Below are 19,211 nucleotides of genomic sequence, written 5' to 3'. Positions count from 1 at the left end.
CAGGACGCACATTGTTTAATAATGCTAGAGATGCATGACCGGAGAAAGAAAAAGTGTTTTCTGGCTATACGAGAAGGCCCCATTAGAAATCTTAGAACAAGGAATCACGAGTTCCTGGGCATCTTGTTTCACAGTGAGATAGACCACACCCTGGTGGGACCATGACTGTTTTCAGAGTCCTGTCACAGCACAGAATGGTACCCCCACACCCAAGTAACCCGACTGTTTGCCACAACAAATTGCAGCACCAACTCTGCCAACTTAGCGCCTTGAGACCCGCACGGGTGAGTAGCGCGCTTTATAAATGTTAATGATTTGATTTGATTTGATTTGCCACAGCATTCGGACAATGCGCCCTCAAAAGGTCAGTTCTAATTGCCCTGCACTTCTTGTCCTGTTTTTACTTACACTTGTTAATGGTTTGTGCACCATTTATCTGTAAGATATCATGAGTTCATTTTCGGGCCTTTTTTTCTTTTTATTGAAGAAAATCTGACATTTTCTTGTCCATCAACAGTTGATACTGAAGTCTGAATTGTACTCATGAACAGCACTTCTGCTCATGAATCAATCATGCATTTTACTATTTCATTTCTCACAAAATGGGTCATCCGCAACCAACAATTCCCTGGTCCGCCACAAACAAACCACAATAGAATGACACAAGACAAACAAAGTGTTGTGATGCTGCCCCACAGAAGAGGCAAAACTCTTGGGGAATTATTCTGAAGTTTAATAATCACAATAATGCAGGTGTCAGCATCACCAACCCCTGTAGGCACAGATTGTTCCCTCCAACTGCCATATCTGGAATCCGCAGCTCTCCCTATTCCACATGACCTCACCGGGTTCCAATTACGTCACTTTAGTCGGGTAGTTTAGAAAGGTAAGTCACAACACATCTCCATATCCCCTCCAACACACCGACTTCATTTTACTCCTGGAATGGGTTTGGAATGTGTGAGGATAAATAACATCCGCAGAGGCGGCAGGAAAATGATTAAATTCAGCAACTGGAGTATATGGCTTTGGAACTTTTACAAATCTTGATATGCTCCAAGTTGAACCAACGTCCACCACAATGAAGTTTTTTGAGCTTTAATAGTAGTAAAAGGACCAATGGACCTGGGTCTTCTCTTTTACACATGCCCAGGCCTCTTAGCCCGCACCACATCACAGACCTTCCAAATACATTTCCACACACTCTATTCCTCATCCAATCTAAGCTCGAACATCTGCTGCTATGCAAGTCGTTTTGGTGCAAGTACCCTCACATCTAGAGTTTCACACTGCTGGGTGCCACTCAACCATGCCTGTTAGAGTTGCCTCTTAAATGCACATTCATGGTTAAGATTATATTCCTCCGCACACTAAAGTGAACAAGAGTAGGCATTTTTTCAATCTTTTGACGATATTAAATGTGGTTTCACAATCTAGTGACCAAACAAACTTGGTGCTCCTCTTTGGTACATATCATAAAGGTAACACAAAGCTGGAAAAATTATTGACAAACCTACAATCAAATTCTGCCAACCCCAAAAAGGATCTCACTATCAGATACATGTGCTAAAACTGTAATCAAAACCTTGCCATGATCCTCATCATCTTTGCCATATACCACAATGGTCAAGTCACAGGGCATGTGCAGAACCCATAAGCCCTCAATGATGTCACAAACATGTTAGGTGATGAAGCCTGCATGCAAGGGAGTCTTGATGGCTCAATACTCTGGAGATACTGGAAATGGACAAGCAAAAATTGTTTCTAGTTCCATCTACATCTTTTGTTCCACTCTAGGCCAGAATTTGACAACTCCCCGCTCCGACCCATATATGCGTGGACAAGTAAAAAAATATCTTTGTTCGTACAGCAGTTTTACTCACTTTATGCCATTAGAAAGCAGGATCTTGTTACTTTTGTTTGCACGAGCAAGAAGAAATAGTGACTTCAGTCTCTGCCATTAGAGAGTTCAGTTTGTTCTCTCTTCTGTGTTTACACAAACCAAAGTAGGGCAGGTTTCTCAAGGGGTACTTCAAAATCCTGCCACTAGGAGGCAGAGCCTGATCATTCGCCAAGCAGAAGCAACTGTTGTTACATTTTGCGACCAATCAGACTCCCTCTTACATGACAGCAGACTGGATTATCGCTTCCAAATGCAAAAGCAGATGCAGTTCCAGATTCATTTCAAGGCAGTTTGTAATACTGTCACAAGGGGTGTAACTGGTCTTCTTTTCGTCAGTACACAGTTAGTATATTGACAGTAAAGCAAAAAACAGAAGTAATAGGAAAACGTAAAGATTTTGTTACCAGGGGCAGCTCCTCCTTTAGGGCGGAGGAGTGCCGCCCCCCGTTAGCAGCAGAAGCTGCATCCCCTCGCTGTCAAAGGGGTGGGGCCACAGGGGTGAGAAGCAATGGGGAGGGGGTGGGGGAAGTGCTCAGCACTCCTCCTTACTGCACATGTATGTTTGGCTGGCCAAACACACGTGCTAATGGGTCTCTCCAGCCCAGCAACACAGTTGCCGGGCTGGAGAGAGCCTCCACAGACCCCCAGTCGGCCTGGGAGCGCCCTGCCAATCCTGATGCTGCTTTGAGCATTGAGCAGCGTCAGGATGGGCCGCAGGGCAGGCTAGGAGCCTGTGCCTGCTTGCAGCCAGCAGGGAAAAGGAGCACAGCGTGGACCAACGTGGCAGAGGTAAGTGTTTATGTTTTTTATTATTTAATTTTAATACATTTTAGACCCCCACTTTTCCCTCCTGCGTGCCGCACCCGCCAGCTCCTTTTGATTGAAGCGAGCCGCGACTGTTTGTTACTCAATGAAAGGCTGTGCAAAAAGTAGTATAAGTCTGCAAAAGAAATAGGCTCATAAAAACCTGCCCTGTTGCACAGAACGCAAAGAGTTACTGCTGTAAAAGAACAAAAGGTGTTAGGGGCTGTTTAGCATCAACCTAGCGGACCAGCTAGGGGATCAAGCAAAAGGTGTTTTAAAAAGTAGCTCCGCAGGGGGCACTTTAAGTTTACTGAAAGGCCCTCATATTTCAGGTGGCTACTCAGCAATACTTTTTGGTTTTACCAATCTAAAAAACAAAGCTGGGGTTTGTTTTTTAAAAACAAATAAAAAAACCTAATATTACTGACACCTTAGTTCTCCCCCATTGCGCAAGTCACTTATTTTTCTGCTCAAGACATTATGAGAATCTTGGTGGTTGTGAACAGGACAAAAAGCACATCAGAACATACACCCCAAATATCGTGGTCCATGTGCGGTACTTGGGCCGAAGCCCTGATGTCACTTGGGCCCCAATAATCTAAGATGGTGGCACGCACAAGGGCTTTGTGAGATTATGGACGAAGACGCACAAGGGTTCCACCTATATGATCTCTCACTCAAAAGCTAACAAAGTCTAGGAAAGCAAAGGCACTTCCGGAGCAAAACAAAAGAAGGCAGAATTATGTAAAGCATGTGAATTTAGAAGAGAGTTTATGCTGCAAAGCCATACTCTACATACAGTGGGCAGACAGTCACTTTGGCAGACAGAAAAGTGGCAGAATACCCTCTCCATTAAACTCTGAATGACCATTAGAATGATAACTCACTGATCGGTTGCTTCCACTCGATACAAACTAGAGGACAGAAAACAACACTTTAGCTAGGCCTGCCTACGTAGAAGCAGATGTTCAATACTTGAGCACACTCGTGCTTTCCACCAGTCTAGCCTATCTAAGCATGAAGATAAACTGATTCCTCTCTCTCTCTCTGAGAGAGATTGAGACATTTTTGGATGCTGTCTACCATCTTGCCTTTTCTGCTGTTTTTGCTTGTCCTGCCTCAAATGAGTGGCCGTGGGACAGGGGGAGGCAGCTTCTGCATTAAAAGCACAGATGGTAAAAGTCATTATAAACCCACCTCTGCCTTGTTCTTCTTGGGGGGTTTAGACCCCTCCCCTTCGCTCTCTGAGGTGTCCTTCTGACGGTCACGCTTGTTGTTCTTGCAGACAGAGGGGTCCTCGGGTCTCCCTTTCTGAAAGAGATTGAAAAAGGACAGGAAGAAGTGGGGGGCAAGGGCAGAAGGGGGGAGGATGTGAGAGGAAAAGCATGTTAGTGGACCCAAAGACAACAGGAAGGAGAAACAGGTAGAAGAGAGAAAAGGAGTTTTGGGTCAGGAGGTATGCAAGAGGTAAACAGACATTCTGGCCACAATCACAGTTGAAAAAAACAACTGGCAGGTGGTCGCAAACTGAACTGCACTGTAGAATTACACCAAGAAACCATTATTCTCACTTACATATTTTTAAACCTACAAATAGAAGTAAATTCTGAGTTTATCTAAAAGCAGTGCTAGTACACTGTATTTTGTTTTCCGCTCTGTTGAGGAAATTGCTGATTCGAGCTCTACATTAAGGTAACTTTCAATTTTAACAACCTGATGCAAAATAAATGTTAAAATGCATTTAAATGATAATTTAAGTGAGACAGTTCAGAACTAAATATTGGCTTTCATCAACACATACTAGATCAGGATTGCTCAATGGACGACCCCCTGGCTGCCTGCAGTCAGCTTACCTTTATCTGTGGCTCTCTGTTGCACAGCAAACACTGAACTGCTGTTTACTGGACTGAGCATGAACAGAAAGGAGGTCAAACAAATGTCTATCACTTACTTACACTTTAACTGCAGTAAAAGGAAAGGAACCACTGAATGTGCCCTGCACTAGTCACCTTAGGGAGCATGTTCATGTTTGGACACCCTAAGAAAGTACACATTGAGCGCCTATAGGGAAGTGACCTGAACCAGCAGGTGCCCTACTCCAACAGGCGGGATACCATAAAACCTAAAAATTAGGCAAACTGAGTCAACTGGGGGTTAGGGGCTTGTTACACAAATAACTTAAGCCACTGAACTTATTGAAAAAATGGAAAATACAATTTTGTAACTGCTAGAGCCTTGTCCACAAGAAAGAAATGTGCGAGGTTTGCTAATCATTCTAATATAAAAACATCCTTTCTTAAAAGACAGAGTTTAGAACTAATTGGGTTGTCAAGACATTTAAATATTCAAGGATAGGAGGCCTTAATTAACTGTGTTTTAAACGCAGTCATATATAAATGCACACTATCAAGTGCTCTCCAAAGAATGTTTTTGTATTATTTTGACCAAAGTGTTCACTTCCTGCTTTGTGCCTGTTTAGAAGTTCTCAGACAATGGCAGATTAAGGGAAGGAGAATATGAAGAACATGATCTGCCCAAGTAATTTTATTGAGCAGGAGTACAAAGACTGCAAAGCAGGATTACGGTCTATCATTTTCCCAGTACCCTGAATTTTAGTGAGTGGAGTAGGAGACTGGGTGTTGTTTCAAGGGAAGGCTGGGATTAAAAACCAGGGACCTGATTCCCATAGGATATAATGGAACCGTAACACGGCGGACGCGATATCCGTCACATTTGTGAAGGAGCAACCCCATCCGCCAAACTGTAAATCTGGCCCCAAGGCTTCTGCTTCAATAATTTCAGTCTTGCTCACTACAGAGCAACTGAAGTTTGAGGGGTTTTTCCCCCCGATGCTGAGACACAGGCAGTACTCTCACCTAAGAAATGCCACTATGATGGGGAATCCACCCAGCTGTTTAATACACAGTGCACAACCAGCATACTTCGGTAAAGAGGCAAAGCAAGGATTCAACCTGAAGTCCCCTAATTCTATGGTTAAGCGTTCCACTGGACTACATCTCGCGGCGGAGGTTGGGTGTTTGCGTCTGCCCACCTTGTTGGGTGTCCTTGTTAGGGCACTTTGTTAATATATTGCTACTCACTTCCGTAACTGAACCGGTTTCTAAGCACTGCTAACGTTTACAGATAAGACAGTTACTACTGTTTCAATCAATTCAAGTTATGTCCTTTGTACACTTAAGTCACAAAAGGTAGGGAGAGCACGCAGCGAAGGCTCCAGGGGCTGGTAGAGGAGGAACTCTGATACACCACAACAGAGTATTGTCAAATCTATTTCTCTATTCCAGATACTGGAGCCATCATTTAGGGAAGGAACATATGGAATGAAACCCTCAAATAACTCCATGACTCACTGACCACACCATGGGCACGCTTCTCTGCTACTGAGACCACATCACCCCATGACCCACACCATTCTGAAATCAATGTAGCACTTGAGCACACCAAAGACGCTGTGAAAATCTTTAGTAATTACCAGGCTCTAGAGGGTAATGTCACTTTATCCAAACTTTGCCAAAGTAATCACTCATTTGATGCATACATTGCTCTGTAAACAATAACTTAATCCAGAGACTGGAAAGGAAATGTTTGTTTCACCAAAATAGTGTAATTGTGAATAACATATTTATCAAAACAGTATAAGTGAAGGTTGATATGACCTATACAGTGCAGGTAAGAATGTCCTTAAGCCCTTCCCTACGGCAGCTGTACCTTGTTGCTCTGTCTGTTCTTCTCGGCTTTGCTGTCGCTGCTCGAAGTGCTGATGGCTCCAGGTGAGGCCCGCCCCCTTGAGCGCCGCTCCTCTCTCGGTCCAGGGCTTTCCTTCTTCCTCCCGCTCCTCATCGACATCTCACATTGGAAGAAATTTGATATTAAACAACATTCCTCACTGTTTGAATTATTAGACACCTCCCTACATAACTGGCTTCCCATCTTTTGTCCACTTGTGACATTGGGTATTTGTTGCTAGTTATCACCTTTTTCTTACACTTGTCTCATTAGTTATTGTCTTTGATCATCCTCGTCTCATCAGTTATCTCTATTCATTCCTGTCTTATTAGTTACCCTCATTTTTTCACACTTCTCATTACTTTACTTTTTCACCTTCTTGTGTAATTAAGTACCTCCCTTTTCTCACATATGTGTCGCCAGTTCCCCTCAATTCCCCACGCATGGTTTGTTAGTGACCCCCCTCTTTTCATACTTGGGTCTTTGGTTCCTTTTATGCTCATCCTCATCAGTCACCTCCCTTTCCTCACACTTCTCAATAGGTACCTCCCTTTCCTCATACCAGTCATACTAGCCACCTGCCTTTGTTCACCCCCTTCTCAACCACTTACCTCTTTTCTCACAATTTGTATCATTGGTTAACTCGTTTTCCTCACATTGGGTTATAAAAGCTACTCGCCTTTCTCACTCCTTTCATTAAAATTACTCATAGAGATTATGCCAGTTACCACATGTTCTTGATGTCTGTCCCTAGATCTCAATTCCCTCACACTTACACTGTCAACTGGATCACTTTGATCATAACTTCTTTTGTTATTTCAATTAGCTCATAAATTTAACAAACATGTATTCAATTTTGGTGTTTTCATAATCTCCATTGTGATACAAAAGATACTAAAATACAATTTTAGCGACATCAAAATATGCTTAATGTATAAGGATCGTATTAACCAAATTACAATAGTGATTTCCTATCCTTTTACCTCACGCTGCTCATTCATAATTAGCAGTCCTACTTTCATACGCTTCTGCTGTTAACTTTCTTTCCTTAAATCACATCCCTCAGAATTCCATCCTTGGGTACACGCTTGTCAAAACATCTGTCATTGCTTACTACATTCATGTCAAACAGTTGTTATTTACCCCACATATCAATCCAAAGTTGTCTCACAAATCTTTCCCCATTTATCGCAGATTTCTCACATTTCCCTAATTAGATTTAATACATCTCTTCCCCCACAGCTGCCTAGCTACTACACCATACATTACAGATGACATAAATTTAGGGATTTTCAGGATTATTTTTGAGTGAATGTGATTGATGTTCTGTGCATGATGTCCCTTTACCAAGTTCAGCACTTTGGAAGGGAAGAACATTTTTTTCAGCATACATTTCACCTCAGAATTAGGAACTTAGTAGTGCCATGCGCTTGAAACAGGAGTTTCTGATTTTAATACAGGCCAATGCATTTAAGAATAGGGTTTTTACCCTATGGCAAATCTGAGAGCCACAATTTTTTCATGGTTAATCACTGGGCGTGCGATCAGTGGCATGGGTTTAGAAAAGGCTCATTTCCATTGTAAAACATGGTAGATCAAACATCTAAGTCTCGTGTGGACATCAGCATGTCACTCACTAAATGAAGGAAGCCTGGTGGTAACATTCAGAATCAGGAAGGTTAAAACTGCCCCTGATTTTGGTTTATTGCCAGTCTCATTCATATCACTCTTGCAAGATTGTCCTTCCCCAAGGAATTTTATGAATGATCAATCATTTTGATGGATTGCCTTCTTTCTATCACAAGAAGCAGAGTTCACACTTTTCAAGGAGGCATGTTAATACTTCCAAAATATTAACCAGGTCTAATTTAGCTCTTGTTTGCACTTGGCTGGCACACTGGATAAGCACTGGATATCCAGAGGAAAATGTTTTTTTTTCTTTTATTCAAACTGTGAGCATAAATTAATGAGGAGTTAATTATACTTTTTTTTAGTATTGGCGATAAGGCTATTGCTGGGGTCTGGAGGTAGAGCCAGATGCACATACTGACAAGAGGATTTACATCCGTTTTCAGTGAATATGTGATTTGTTTGAGAAAGTGGTTCTAAGGCGATAAATAAAAAGAAGTCGATAAAGAGAAACATTCAACTAAGATCTCCATTGCAATGAGAAATAAGCACAAAGAGAGGACATTACAAACGTGTCTTCTATTAGAGAGAAATAAACTTCATGCTTGAGTTTTCATAATTTTCGGAAAATGAGGACCAAAGGCAAAATCTCATTCAAAAGTAGTGGGAGAAGCCTCCAGGGCGTTTAGTCAGGTGGGTGGGAATCGGTCAAAAAGTCTACATAACCCTAAGAAACCACCACACAAAAGTGAACTGGTATTCCCACAAAGCTAAGACTTCACACTTAGTAAAGCAAATGATCTTTAAATGGCAGACTTGTGTTCCAAATCCACTTTGGTGGAGTGGATGTTTCCTCAGTTCACCTTCTTATCACTGCCTCTTCAGCATATACAATAAACCCTTGCCTGGCACCGTCAGATATTATAAAGTACAATTTCAAAAATAGGTTAATGGTAAACAAATACTGCAAACATGTGGCCATCCAGAGAAGGACTATGGTCTGTTTCCAAGATGGTGGATTATTATTGAGGCCTGGGCCAAGAAAGAAATGGTTACAAATTAATAATGAGAAAACTGAAGTTTTCATTTGCGCTCCGTGCAAAGCTTTGCTGAATTCCATCAAACATGTTCCCTTCCTTCCTTGCTTAATTAAAGCCTTCACTTGAATTCCAAAGTAAAGATCTTAGGGGGCTATTCTTCAGAAAACTTGTTTTCATATAGGTGTGGTTCTCTTTATAAATGTTTGAATGATTGATTGGGTGCAGAAATCCAGGCACCAAAGAGTCTCCATCGGTGGCTGAGTCCAATCAAGATAGCGTTTCTAGTGTGACAGCTGTGCCTCAGTGCCGAAGAGGAAGGCACAAGTGATGTTGGAGGTATCCTTGGTTTCCCAGCCACCCGAATGGTTAGGCAGTAAAGAGCTGTGCTGAGTAGGGATCTATTCACAAGACCAGACATCGGCCTTGCTGCAGGTGAGAGGCAAGTCTTCACCTGCCCTCTTGGAGGGTTAGCGAGCGCTGAAGGGGTGTGGGAGTATTCTTAGGGAGTGGGGTTTGGGGCCCAGTGGCCAACCAAAAAGACAGGGCAGCGGACGAACCTAGATGGTGTGTCTACTCTGAACCTCAGGATGGGCCACTGAAGATGGACTGAAGCACGGGAGTCTAGTCATTGGTGGTCAGGGTTGCTGACTCTTGGCCAAGTGGCTGCAGAGCCTTCTGCACCATCCTGGGGGTAGCTACTAGAAGCAGAATCATGGCGGAGACTCCAAACGTAAAGTGCAGGGCAGTCACCTACAGGGCAACATTAACATGCATCTATCACACCAGGAATCAATATAAGTGTCTAAAATTGATCCCTCCATCAATGGTTTGAATCACAACACAGCCATGATTAGGTCATCTCCTAAGTGGAGGGAGGTCCCACACTCATTTATTGAACTTCAACAACATAACAGGATTACTGATATGATGCTCTGTCAGAGAACACAACGGGCATTGGGTGACCCCTGCAATATAGGTATGAGCAGAGGACACATACAAACATCTCATCCTGGACACAGTTGGATCTTGAGCATGATATTGTTGTACCAGCACACAGTTAGAAATAGTGGCATGAATACATCCCTTAAACTGAGATTAATATGCTGACTTAAAGTACAACGTTTGCCAGAGTCACTCGTGACAAAAGTAGCTGGGATACAGCAAGAAATATGTGGACTGTCAACATTGAAATCTGAATGCCCAAATTCTACAAAACTATAGGGAAGGGCTCCCCAGACCAATTCTTCAACAACACGTGAGGAACCATGGCCGCCCGACTCAAAAAAGATGATTTAAAGGACTACCAAACAGCCCTGAGAGGAAGCCAGGAGAAGTCATTGGCAGAAGGCATATCCAATCGAAAAAGTAAAATTAAAAAAGATATTGCAGAGTTAAAAAGTGACAGTGTGTCAATTAAACAAAGGTTGGAAATCCTAGAGAAATCACGGACTCCAGAGAGCAGTCAAACAGCTCATTCATACCTTTGTCTCAACTCTAGAACTGAAAATGCAATACATACAAGAAAATGTGAAGACTTTAAAAACAGATCCGGGTGGATAACATTAGTAACAGAAATCTTAAACCTATGGAGGGGGTTTTTCATATATGCTTGCCTTTCAGATCTGTTTAAGAAACTCTTAAATCCCTCCACAGAAGGTTGTGTAGGCAGTGTGAGAGGACAGAACATAGGAAAACAATCAAAAAAGCATGGTGCCAGACCATGAGATAATGTAGCAAACAATGAGAGTTTTTAGGCAGAAGGAAACAATCTTGTGAGGATGCAGTAATCTGAACAGGTTTTATTTATAGAAAGTAAGGCACCATTATTCAATGATATTTCAGAAACCAGGTTACTACAAAGAAGAGACTCTGACGCAAGTGCTGAAACGGGAAAGAGAATAGTCAGTGAATTAGAAGAAGGTCTGAGGATTTGAAACCCCTGCATGAAGTGTGGAACACAAGGCACAACCAGTCACACTGGTAGAGCAGAGGAGCACTGGAGAAAATAACATGGGGGAGGGCCCTCAAGAAAGAAGTCACTGATAAAGGGAGAAGTTGATTTGGGACTAACATCCTCCCTTTGGCCCTTCCATGCAGCCTTGGTGATGCCATAGTACAGACACAAAGATCGATCAACTGATTAAAGTAACTGAAATGACAACAGGAGGTTGTGTGGTAACTTACACTGAGATGAGACCAACACATAAGAAAAGTTTTTTAGACCAATGGCCATTTTGGCTAAGTTTAATGATGCTAGAGGGTAGGTTTTGGAGAGGGCTCCAAATAGCATGCTCACTTCGGACACTCAGAGCAGCAGTAGCATGAAATGCCTTGATAGTAACGTCTTGACAGATTCCTATCAAATTTAGATGATGACATAAGATATACTCAGTACATTTCTGGGCTGAGGCCATTACTACGAACACAGGCGTTTAGATACTGCTTAAGAGTTCACTGTCAAGAAATGTCACTAGTATCCTTAAAGATGGTGAAAGCCACTTCCTTAGAGTACAAATGGTAACAGGATCTAAAAATAAAACATTCATCCACATCTATGCCTCAAATATAGGGCAAGATAGGTTCCTTAGAAATTGTATTAGTAAACACTATCAAGGTGGTTGAAGACCAAGAGATACAGGGTGGAGAATTCAATTTGGCGTTGGCTTCACATATAGAGAGATATGTAGTTCTGAAAGAGTAGCTTGATCTGTCTCAGTAGCTCAGAACAATAAGGTCAGGGAGTGGCTGCTAGTGGATGCATGGCACAGACAATATCACCTCCATGTTCTATTCCAACATACATAGGATTTATTTCCGGACTAATTTTCTTTTCATTTCTAAAGGACTGCTACCTTCCCTTCCCTCAGTCAAGATTGTGAAGATTTCAGTCTCCGAACATGCTCATGTTACACTTCAGCTGCCACTAGTGTGAAGGCAGAAAGAAGACATCCCTGGACAACAGGTCCTGCTTTGAGCCCAGATTCTGCTAAAAGAGCAAAGATCTCAAAAGCAATTGAGGGGCTATTTTATATAAACATCAGATCAGGGCACCCTTCCAGAGACAAACAGATTCCATGAGGAAAGAGGCGTGAGAGCAATCTCAATGACTGCTAGACCCTCAAAAGAGAGGCTAGACTTTAAAAAAAAAAAAAAGGAAATAAAATGAGCTGAAGAAATTGGAAGCTCAAGATAAAATTCTCAGAACAGGCAAGATTAAGATTACAGAGATAAAAGGACAAATTAACCGAAAAGATGTATTAAGATGTCGCTCAAACTATTAAAATTATGGCAGCTTGTTAATTAAAGGGGAAACAAAGTAGGTGCTCTTCCAGCTAAAAGATTGTGATTTCAGAAAGCGAAGGCAGGCGAATGATATTATAATAATAAATAAAATACTTTGGTGACCACCACTGCTGGATATAGGGCTACCTTAAGAGATTATTACCAACACCTCTGTTGGCAGGGAAAAAAGTAAAGTAAAAATAGCTGAATACCTCAAGCGGTGTCATCTACAGGGCATCCTGCAAATTGAAGTTGATGAGTTAGGAGCCCAAAAGAAATCTCAAAAGCTCGGACTCCGATGAAAGATGCAAGCCTAGGGCCCAGATGGCATCTCCAAACAATTTTACATAACCTTCCTCCAACAGATGAAAAATTATTGACACATATAATTAATCGTTTTGAAAAAGGGGGCGGAGTAACTCAGTTAATGAGAGAGGCAGATGTAACAGTCATCCTTAAACCAGGAAAGGACCAGGCAGAATGTGCCTCATACAGACCAGTAGCTCTAAGTCTATATGTTAAGATCTACAACAAAATACTAACAAACAGACATATCTAATAGATGCAGAAAAAAAGTAGGATTTGTTCAGGGTTGTAAGGGCTAGACAATATCTTGCAAATTGCTCACCTGGTGGAAAAGGCCTCAAAGAAAGCATACCCATCGCTTAGAGTCTGAATGCGGAAAGCATTCTATGGATTGTCTGGATTACCTAGGGCCTGGCCTATGCATTTGCGAATTTCTCCTAACATGAAAACTACTGCTCTATAGAGCACCCCAAGAAAGAATTAAGAGTTAATGGGCAGCAGAAGTCAACTTACACATAGGGATCGGACAAAGATGGCCCCTGGCACCCTTCCTCTTTGCTTTGACCACAGAAGCGTTCGCAGAAACTATTAGAAAGAAACCATAAATAACAGCGTTCACAATGCAGGTCCTGGCAGAGAGCGTTAAGAGATGGCAAGATGACGTATGTAGAGTAATTTCTGACCGTTTTAGTCGGGGACAAATTAAACATTCTAATCTGAGCAATCTAAAATTAACTTTGCCCTCATAGAGGCAGCAAGGCAGAAATACCTGCAACTCTGAGCCTTACACCTCATGAACAAGACAATGGCCACAACAGAGTTGACTTCACTTGAAAAAAATGTAAGGACACATTACGGGTCTAAAGGAATGGTGTCAGGATTGTACAAAATATTGGGAGAAGAACAAACAAAGGAATGTAGTCCTAAACACAGAAATCCCTAAAAGAGTTGAAGAAGTCTAGAACGATATTCAGAAGCTCCTTAGAAATATTTTCTCCAGAGAAATACCCTGTGAGGTCCTTTATCAATGGTATATGATCCTAGAAAGGCTACACAGTATACACACACACCCAGAAGCAAACTTTAATTGTGGAAGATATGGGACATTAAAAGGTACAATGATACCCATCTGGTGAAGCTGCCAAGCCAAAGATATTTTTGAAAAAGTTACTTGGTTGCATTAAAGAGATCTTGGAGAAACAAGTGCCGGAAGATGAAGGGCTAATCCTTTTAGGTTTTGTCGATGAAAACTCAGACGTAGTGCACATCATTAACAGCGCTCTCCTGGGACAATCCACAGATGCAGCCAAGGCAAAATTACCTACACACTAGAAGAAGACAGAACCTCCAAAACCTTACTCAGTGGTTCTACAGACTGCGGTAAATACTAGCTCAGGAACATTTTAGTTTGGTACTAAAGCATGAAGAAAAATGCTTTTGGTAGTAGTGGAAACCCCCTGATAAATACTTAAAAGTCACACTAAGTCCACTGCGATTATTAGAATACTAAATAGCGGGGTCAGTTATCTTAAAGATGTGCTTACACTTGAGGGTGCAGAGCATTCGGACCAGAGGATTGTCATGAGGAGATACTTTAAGAAGTTCAGCTGCTGTTTTCAGATGCTTATATATACAGCTGAGCAAATGTGAGGACGAGGAAACGGACTGGAGGGAGTAGAGAAGGAAAACTGAGTTTGTCTTTGTTTTCCATTAGAGATTTGTTTTCTGTAATAGTTATTGTTTATAACCTTTTGTAGGCTACCCTAGGCTTTCACTTGCACACCATATTATCAAATCCTGAAAATACATACTAGACAACAATGCACATACCCGCTTTCCCATTTAGTATGTGAGCAAACACACCAAACAACCCCAACAACTACAAAAGGTTTACATCTTAACATATATATGAAAGATGATGTTACGTAAATCATCAGGAAACAGGCTCCAGTCCATGCCAGAATCCTTGAGGACAGGGTGGGTGAGTAGAAAGCCTTGACAGCACTTTTAGGACATACTAGCGGCAATGCAGAGACACACTCTGTTAAATAACATAACAAACAATAGGTGTGGAAACTCTGCAGATTTACATTTTTTAACATTTGGATTAAGCGCTCCGGCCTCCTCTCCCGAAGTTATGAGACTGTCAGTCCCTAACTCCTACATGTCAAGCACTACGTAATAAATACATATACTGATGGATTGGAAATAATGATGTTTCAACTGCTCCTCCCCATCTATATAGTATCAGCCTCATCTAATCCCTCGCCCCTAGGATCTCCCAGGTATTTTTATTTGTTTTCTGACAGTTTATTTTTCTAATACTTTATCCATCTTTTTGCTTCTCTGCATGCATTCATATCCGTTTGTTTACAATTCTTTTTTTCTTAAGCTGGTCTCTGTTCTTTGTAGATTTGAGTTTTTACAATGATGATTGAACAGGAGTTAAAACCAGAGCTATACAACAGACCAGAAACCGAGCCACAAGAGTATATGTAGTAAAGACAAGAAACATATAGCAAGATCAATGATCTACTTAACACTCATTTCTTTTGCATACATACAGTATAAACAAAACAAACACAGACCGCAGATACACAAAGTATAGGCACACAAAACAAACTCACAAAAATACAGACTTGCTAACAGAGGCACAGTACCACACACAAAAAAACCTAACTAGAATTCCGTAACACACACCCTAAACAGAAAAACACACACTTGACATCACAGAAGCAGGACCACACCACGCACACACACAGAGTAGAAGACACCCACGTAAACAAAATGCACTGCACACAGATTCAGCAAAGTAAAGACTTCAAGCATTGGCCCTCTCCAACACAAAGCAGTAAAAAAAAACAGCTAAACACCTTACAACACTCAGCAAAAACATATTCCCATCTTCATAGGTTTGTCTATTTTTTTCACTTTTGGTTCTGTTTAAACTGGATTATTAAATATCAAGTTGCTCATCCCACTTTTCAAACAACAACATAAGAAAACACAACACAGATTAAAAAAAATATATATGTGCATGCAGGGAGAAACACAAAAAAAATTAAAGCAAACACACATACTTAAAAAAACATAAAAATTAATATTGAATAAAGAAACATACCCATACCACACTTTATGGACACAAAACACTGAATGCACTCATGCTATTTTACTTACTGAGTCCTTGTTTTGACGCGTTTTCATATTCCCGGGTTCCAAGCCCCCATTCTCAGCCCGGATGGACGAAAACATAAAGTACCCAGCAACCCCTCAGCCTTGGAGGCTGTCCAAGTCTAAGGGGGTGTTCTTCAGCAGGGGCGGGTGCGAGCCCTTGCTCTGCACTGGAATATAGCTGTCTGTTGCAACTCCTTCTGGAACAAGAAAATAGTTGATCTTAATCAAAAGAGAGCAGGAACCTCAATCTTTATGCCAGAAACCTTACCCCCAAGTGGGACAAGGCAAACATCCATGACGTTCACTCAATGGCGCCATACATCATCAACGGATAGGATCCTACTATTGCTAGTCTGTGCAAGCCTTCTGTCCCTGGCACTAAAGCCACATTGAGAGCTACAGCAGTATGAGACAAAATGTTAGTGAGCAGATGGTGTAACGTATGCCCCAACTTCAACACCAACACAACACCATCGCACAAAACAGGATCACAGATATAAAGTATGCCTCACATAGGCTATAATCAATTGCACCTTCGATCAGTAACATCACATACGGCTGGATCAACTACACAGCTGATGATACTACATGATATTACATACTTACATTAATTACCCCATGACCTTGCTATCTTATGAACCTTTAAACGGATGGAATAGTATGGGTGTCTAGTGCCTCCTGCCCTGTCATCCATGCCCTCATGTATGCAAGTAATACTCTTCTACAATCTTTGATAAATGTTAACAGTACCACCTAACCTGCACTGAAAATGCTTTGGACAGACATGTTCTAAGCAACCCATACTAGAGAAGCGGTGGCACGACCCAAATATTTTAAAAATACATAAAGCTCTTGCATCTACTCATTATGTTACTGCTCTTACTCTGGGGCAATTTATTATGTACCTCCAATATGCTTTGTTTTCCGAAATCAGAAGGGAGTCATGTTCATATTAAATGGTGCTGTAGTTTAAATGATCCAAAAATAAAGGTCTTCGCAGCTACAAGCTGCTGAATCTGCTCCATCAGTTCCACATGGAAACCACTTGCACCGCCCAGCAAATTCTACTCGAGTCCGGTCTCCCAACTAAAGCTAAGGACATTCTCAAGATGATCTTGCTGAAGAATATCTTGAGTGAAGATGTCAAAAATAAATGAGTCAAAGAAGGAATATTCTGTGAAAATAAAGAACCTACTCCACTACCCAATTTCCCTAATACAGAACAGATTTCCCAGCTGAAAGTGGCCATTCATAATGTACATTTTGCAGTACAAAATAGTCTTTATCAACGCAATGATAAGAGACGATAACTTAGACGTGATGGTTCTTATAGAAACCTGGCTAAGTACAAACTGTATCCCCATACTAGAAGACCCCTTTCCAGTCAATGATAACCTACGACCTAAAGAGAGCCTAGAGGAAGGACTCGAGAGGGAGAGGTGTGTGATATTATAAGATAACCTTAAAATTAAAACTTGTCAGTATAAGCAGTTCCACTGCACCGAAAGACTATTATTGGAGTTAGATAGGGTCCTTGAGTAAGTGTAGGCTACGAGTTGTGCTATTATCCATCTAATGTCCCAACAGAGTACTTCAGTTGGCTACAAGAGCTCAGCATTAATGCATGTACCATTTATCTGCAAATTCTCAGCTTATGCGACTTCAATGTATGGGGCGAAAACATTTCTCACCACCCTGGCCCTGAAAGAACAGCTTGTGAGGGCTTCAGAACCTTAGAACTTTAATTTGTAGTTTAAGGAGCTAACCTCAAACAAGGCTATACTCTTGATATGGTCTGGTCTTCAGTCACTGATATCTCCTTTGTAGACTCCTTATCCCCAAGTTTTGTCTGCCCATCATGTAATACTCTTCTTCATTCAACGTTTTAAACTTCTAGCTACCCTATAGACATATCAATATGTAATTAGAAAAACATTTTGGTGATGCATTCAACAAGACTTTCCTGGAGAAAGTTAGGCTCAGCACTATCTCTGCTGGGAAAACTAATAACATCAACCACAAAACCCTAAAAACCCAAGGGTTAAGAAAAGCTCATAACCAAAAACTTCTGAAAAATCTAGAAATACTATGGAGAAGGCTCAACAATCAGTAGGTCAAAAATAAGTATTTAAGGCAAATGTGAAAATATACCATTATGACGAGAAAAGCCAAAAGACAACACTGTTCAAACAAGGGCTCCACGGAACAAACCAGGCATCCTGGTTAAGCAAATGAACCTCTTCTTCACCAGTTTAAAAACCACAAACCATCTGAATCATCACAAGAACTACACAATTCTATCTCCTTATATTTCTGTGATGGAATCAGGATCATCCTAGAGTCTTTTTACGACCATTACGACCATTTACAACCATTAGCACAAATTAGTAACACAAGTCACTGATGCAAATCTTCTCAAATGCCACCTTAGCTACACACCTCACACAGGAAGGCGGTTTACATAAAGTACAAGTAAGCCTTCAGGCCCACTGCCATATCTGCCCTGCTCATGTTACAAAAGCTCAATTTGTGTTTTTGCTCCTTACATCACCGTCGTCATTAACACTTCCGTCACCACTGGAACATTCTTGTGGGACTTCAGGAGAGTCACTATTTGTCCCATACAGAAAAAGACCAATCACAAGTCTTCAGAACCTTTCAACGTCAGGCTCAGTTCCCCCTTAGCCCTTCTGGCGAAGCTCACAGAAAAAAAAATGTAATTTAACAACTATCCCCTTTCTTTGGCTGCCATAACATTCAGGTTTCATCTTAAACAGGCGTCGATCCATGCCATTCTGCCGAAACAAACATCACAACTGCAGCAGATAACTTCAGGATGATCATGGATGTGGGAGGTCTGGTGTGATTACCCTTCTAAATCTTTTGCCCTCTCCGACACCATCCATCATTCTATTCTCCAGTACTGCCTGAATCAATTCAAGATCATAGGAAAGGCATTTGAATGTCTCAAGTCCTTTATCTTGGGGAGATGTCGGGCAGTCCAAATAGGCACATTTTTATCTGGCTTAATCCCTGTTCAATGTAGAGTCCCCCAACGTTTCACTATCACCGTCTCCTCTTCAGTTAAACGTATATGTCTAACCTTTGGGAGAACTACTACTTGACATGGGCCCCTTTGCCTATATTTAGGACAATGATACACAATTGGAGATCAACCTGAGTAAAGGCCCTCACAACGTAACTACCATAGTTCAGGCAATTGTGAATGCAATTACACAGTGGATGAAATCCAATTTAATCACTCAATTGGCCTAAATCAGAAATCCTCCAGGTCTCCCATAAAATCAATGGCTGGGAGAACTCAC

The 19,211-nt window shown here is 41.5% G+C and overlaps 1 protein-coding gene across 3 annotated transcripts in view; it reads right to left on the bottom strand.

Annotated features, from left to right (window-relative positions):
* Window positions 1–19,211, bottom strand: part of ATN1 (atrophin 1) — a 136,880-nt gene that overhangs the window by 75,151 nt on the left and 42,518 nt on the right. For 2 of the 3 annotated variants that reach the window (XM_069243071.1, XM_069243070.1), the window contains exons 2-4: window positions 15,889–16,082; window positions 6,437–6,574; window positions 3,905–4,018 (exon numbers count right to left, since the gene is read on the bottom strand). In XM_069243071.1, coding sequence (XP_069099172.1) covers window positions 3,905–4,018; window positions 6,437–6,574; window positions 15,889–15,963 — 327 coding nt within the window. In that variant the 5' untranslated portion in view covers window positions 15,964–16,082. The remainder of the gene's footprint in view (window positions 1–3,904; window positions 4,019–6,436; window positions 6,575–15,888; window positions 16,083–19,211) is intronic. The other variant, XM_069243069.1, reaches the window with a different exon arrangement.

The sequence above is a fragment of the Pleurodeles waltl genome, chromosome 7 (assembly GCF_031143425.1).
Source record: "Pleurodeles waltl isolate 20211129_DDA chromosome 7, aPleWal1.hap1.20221129, whole genome shotgun sequence".
Taxonomy (NCBI): Eukaryota; Metazoa; Chordata; class Amphibia; order Caudata; family Salamandridae; genus Pleurodeles; species Pleurodeles waltl.
This window is presented reverse-complemented; position numbering and strand designations above follow the sequence as displayed.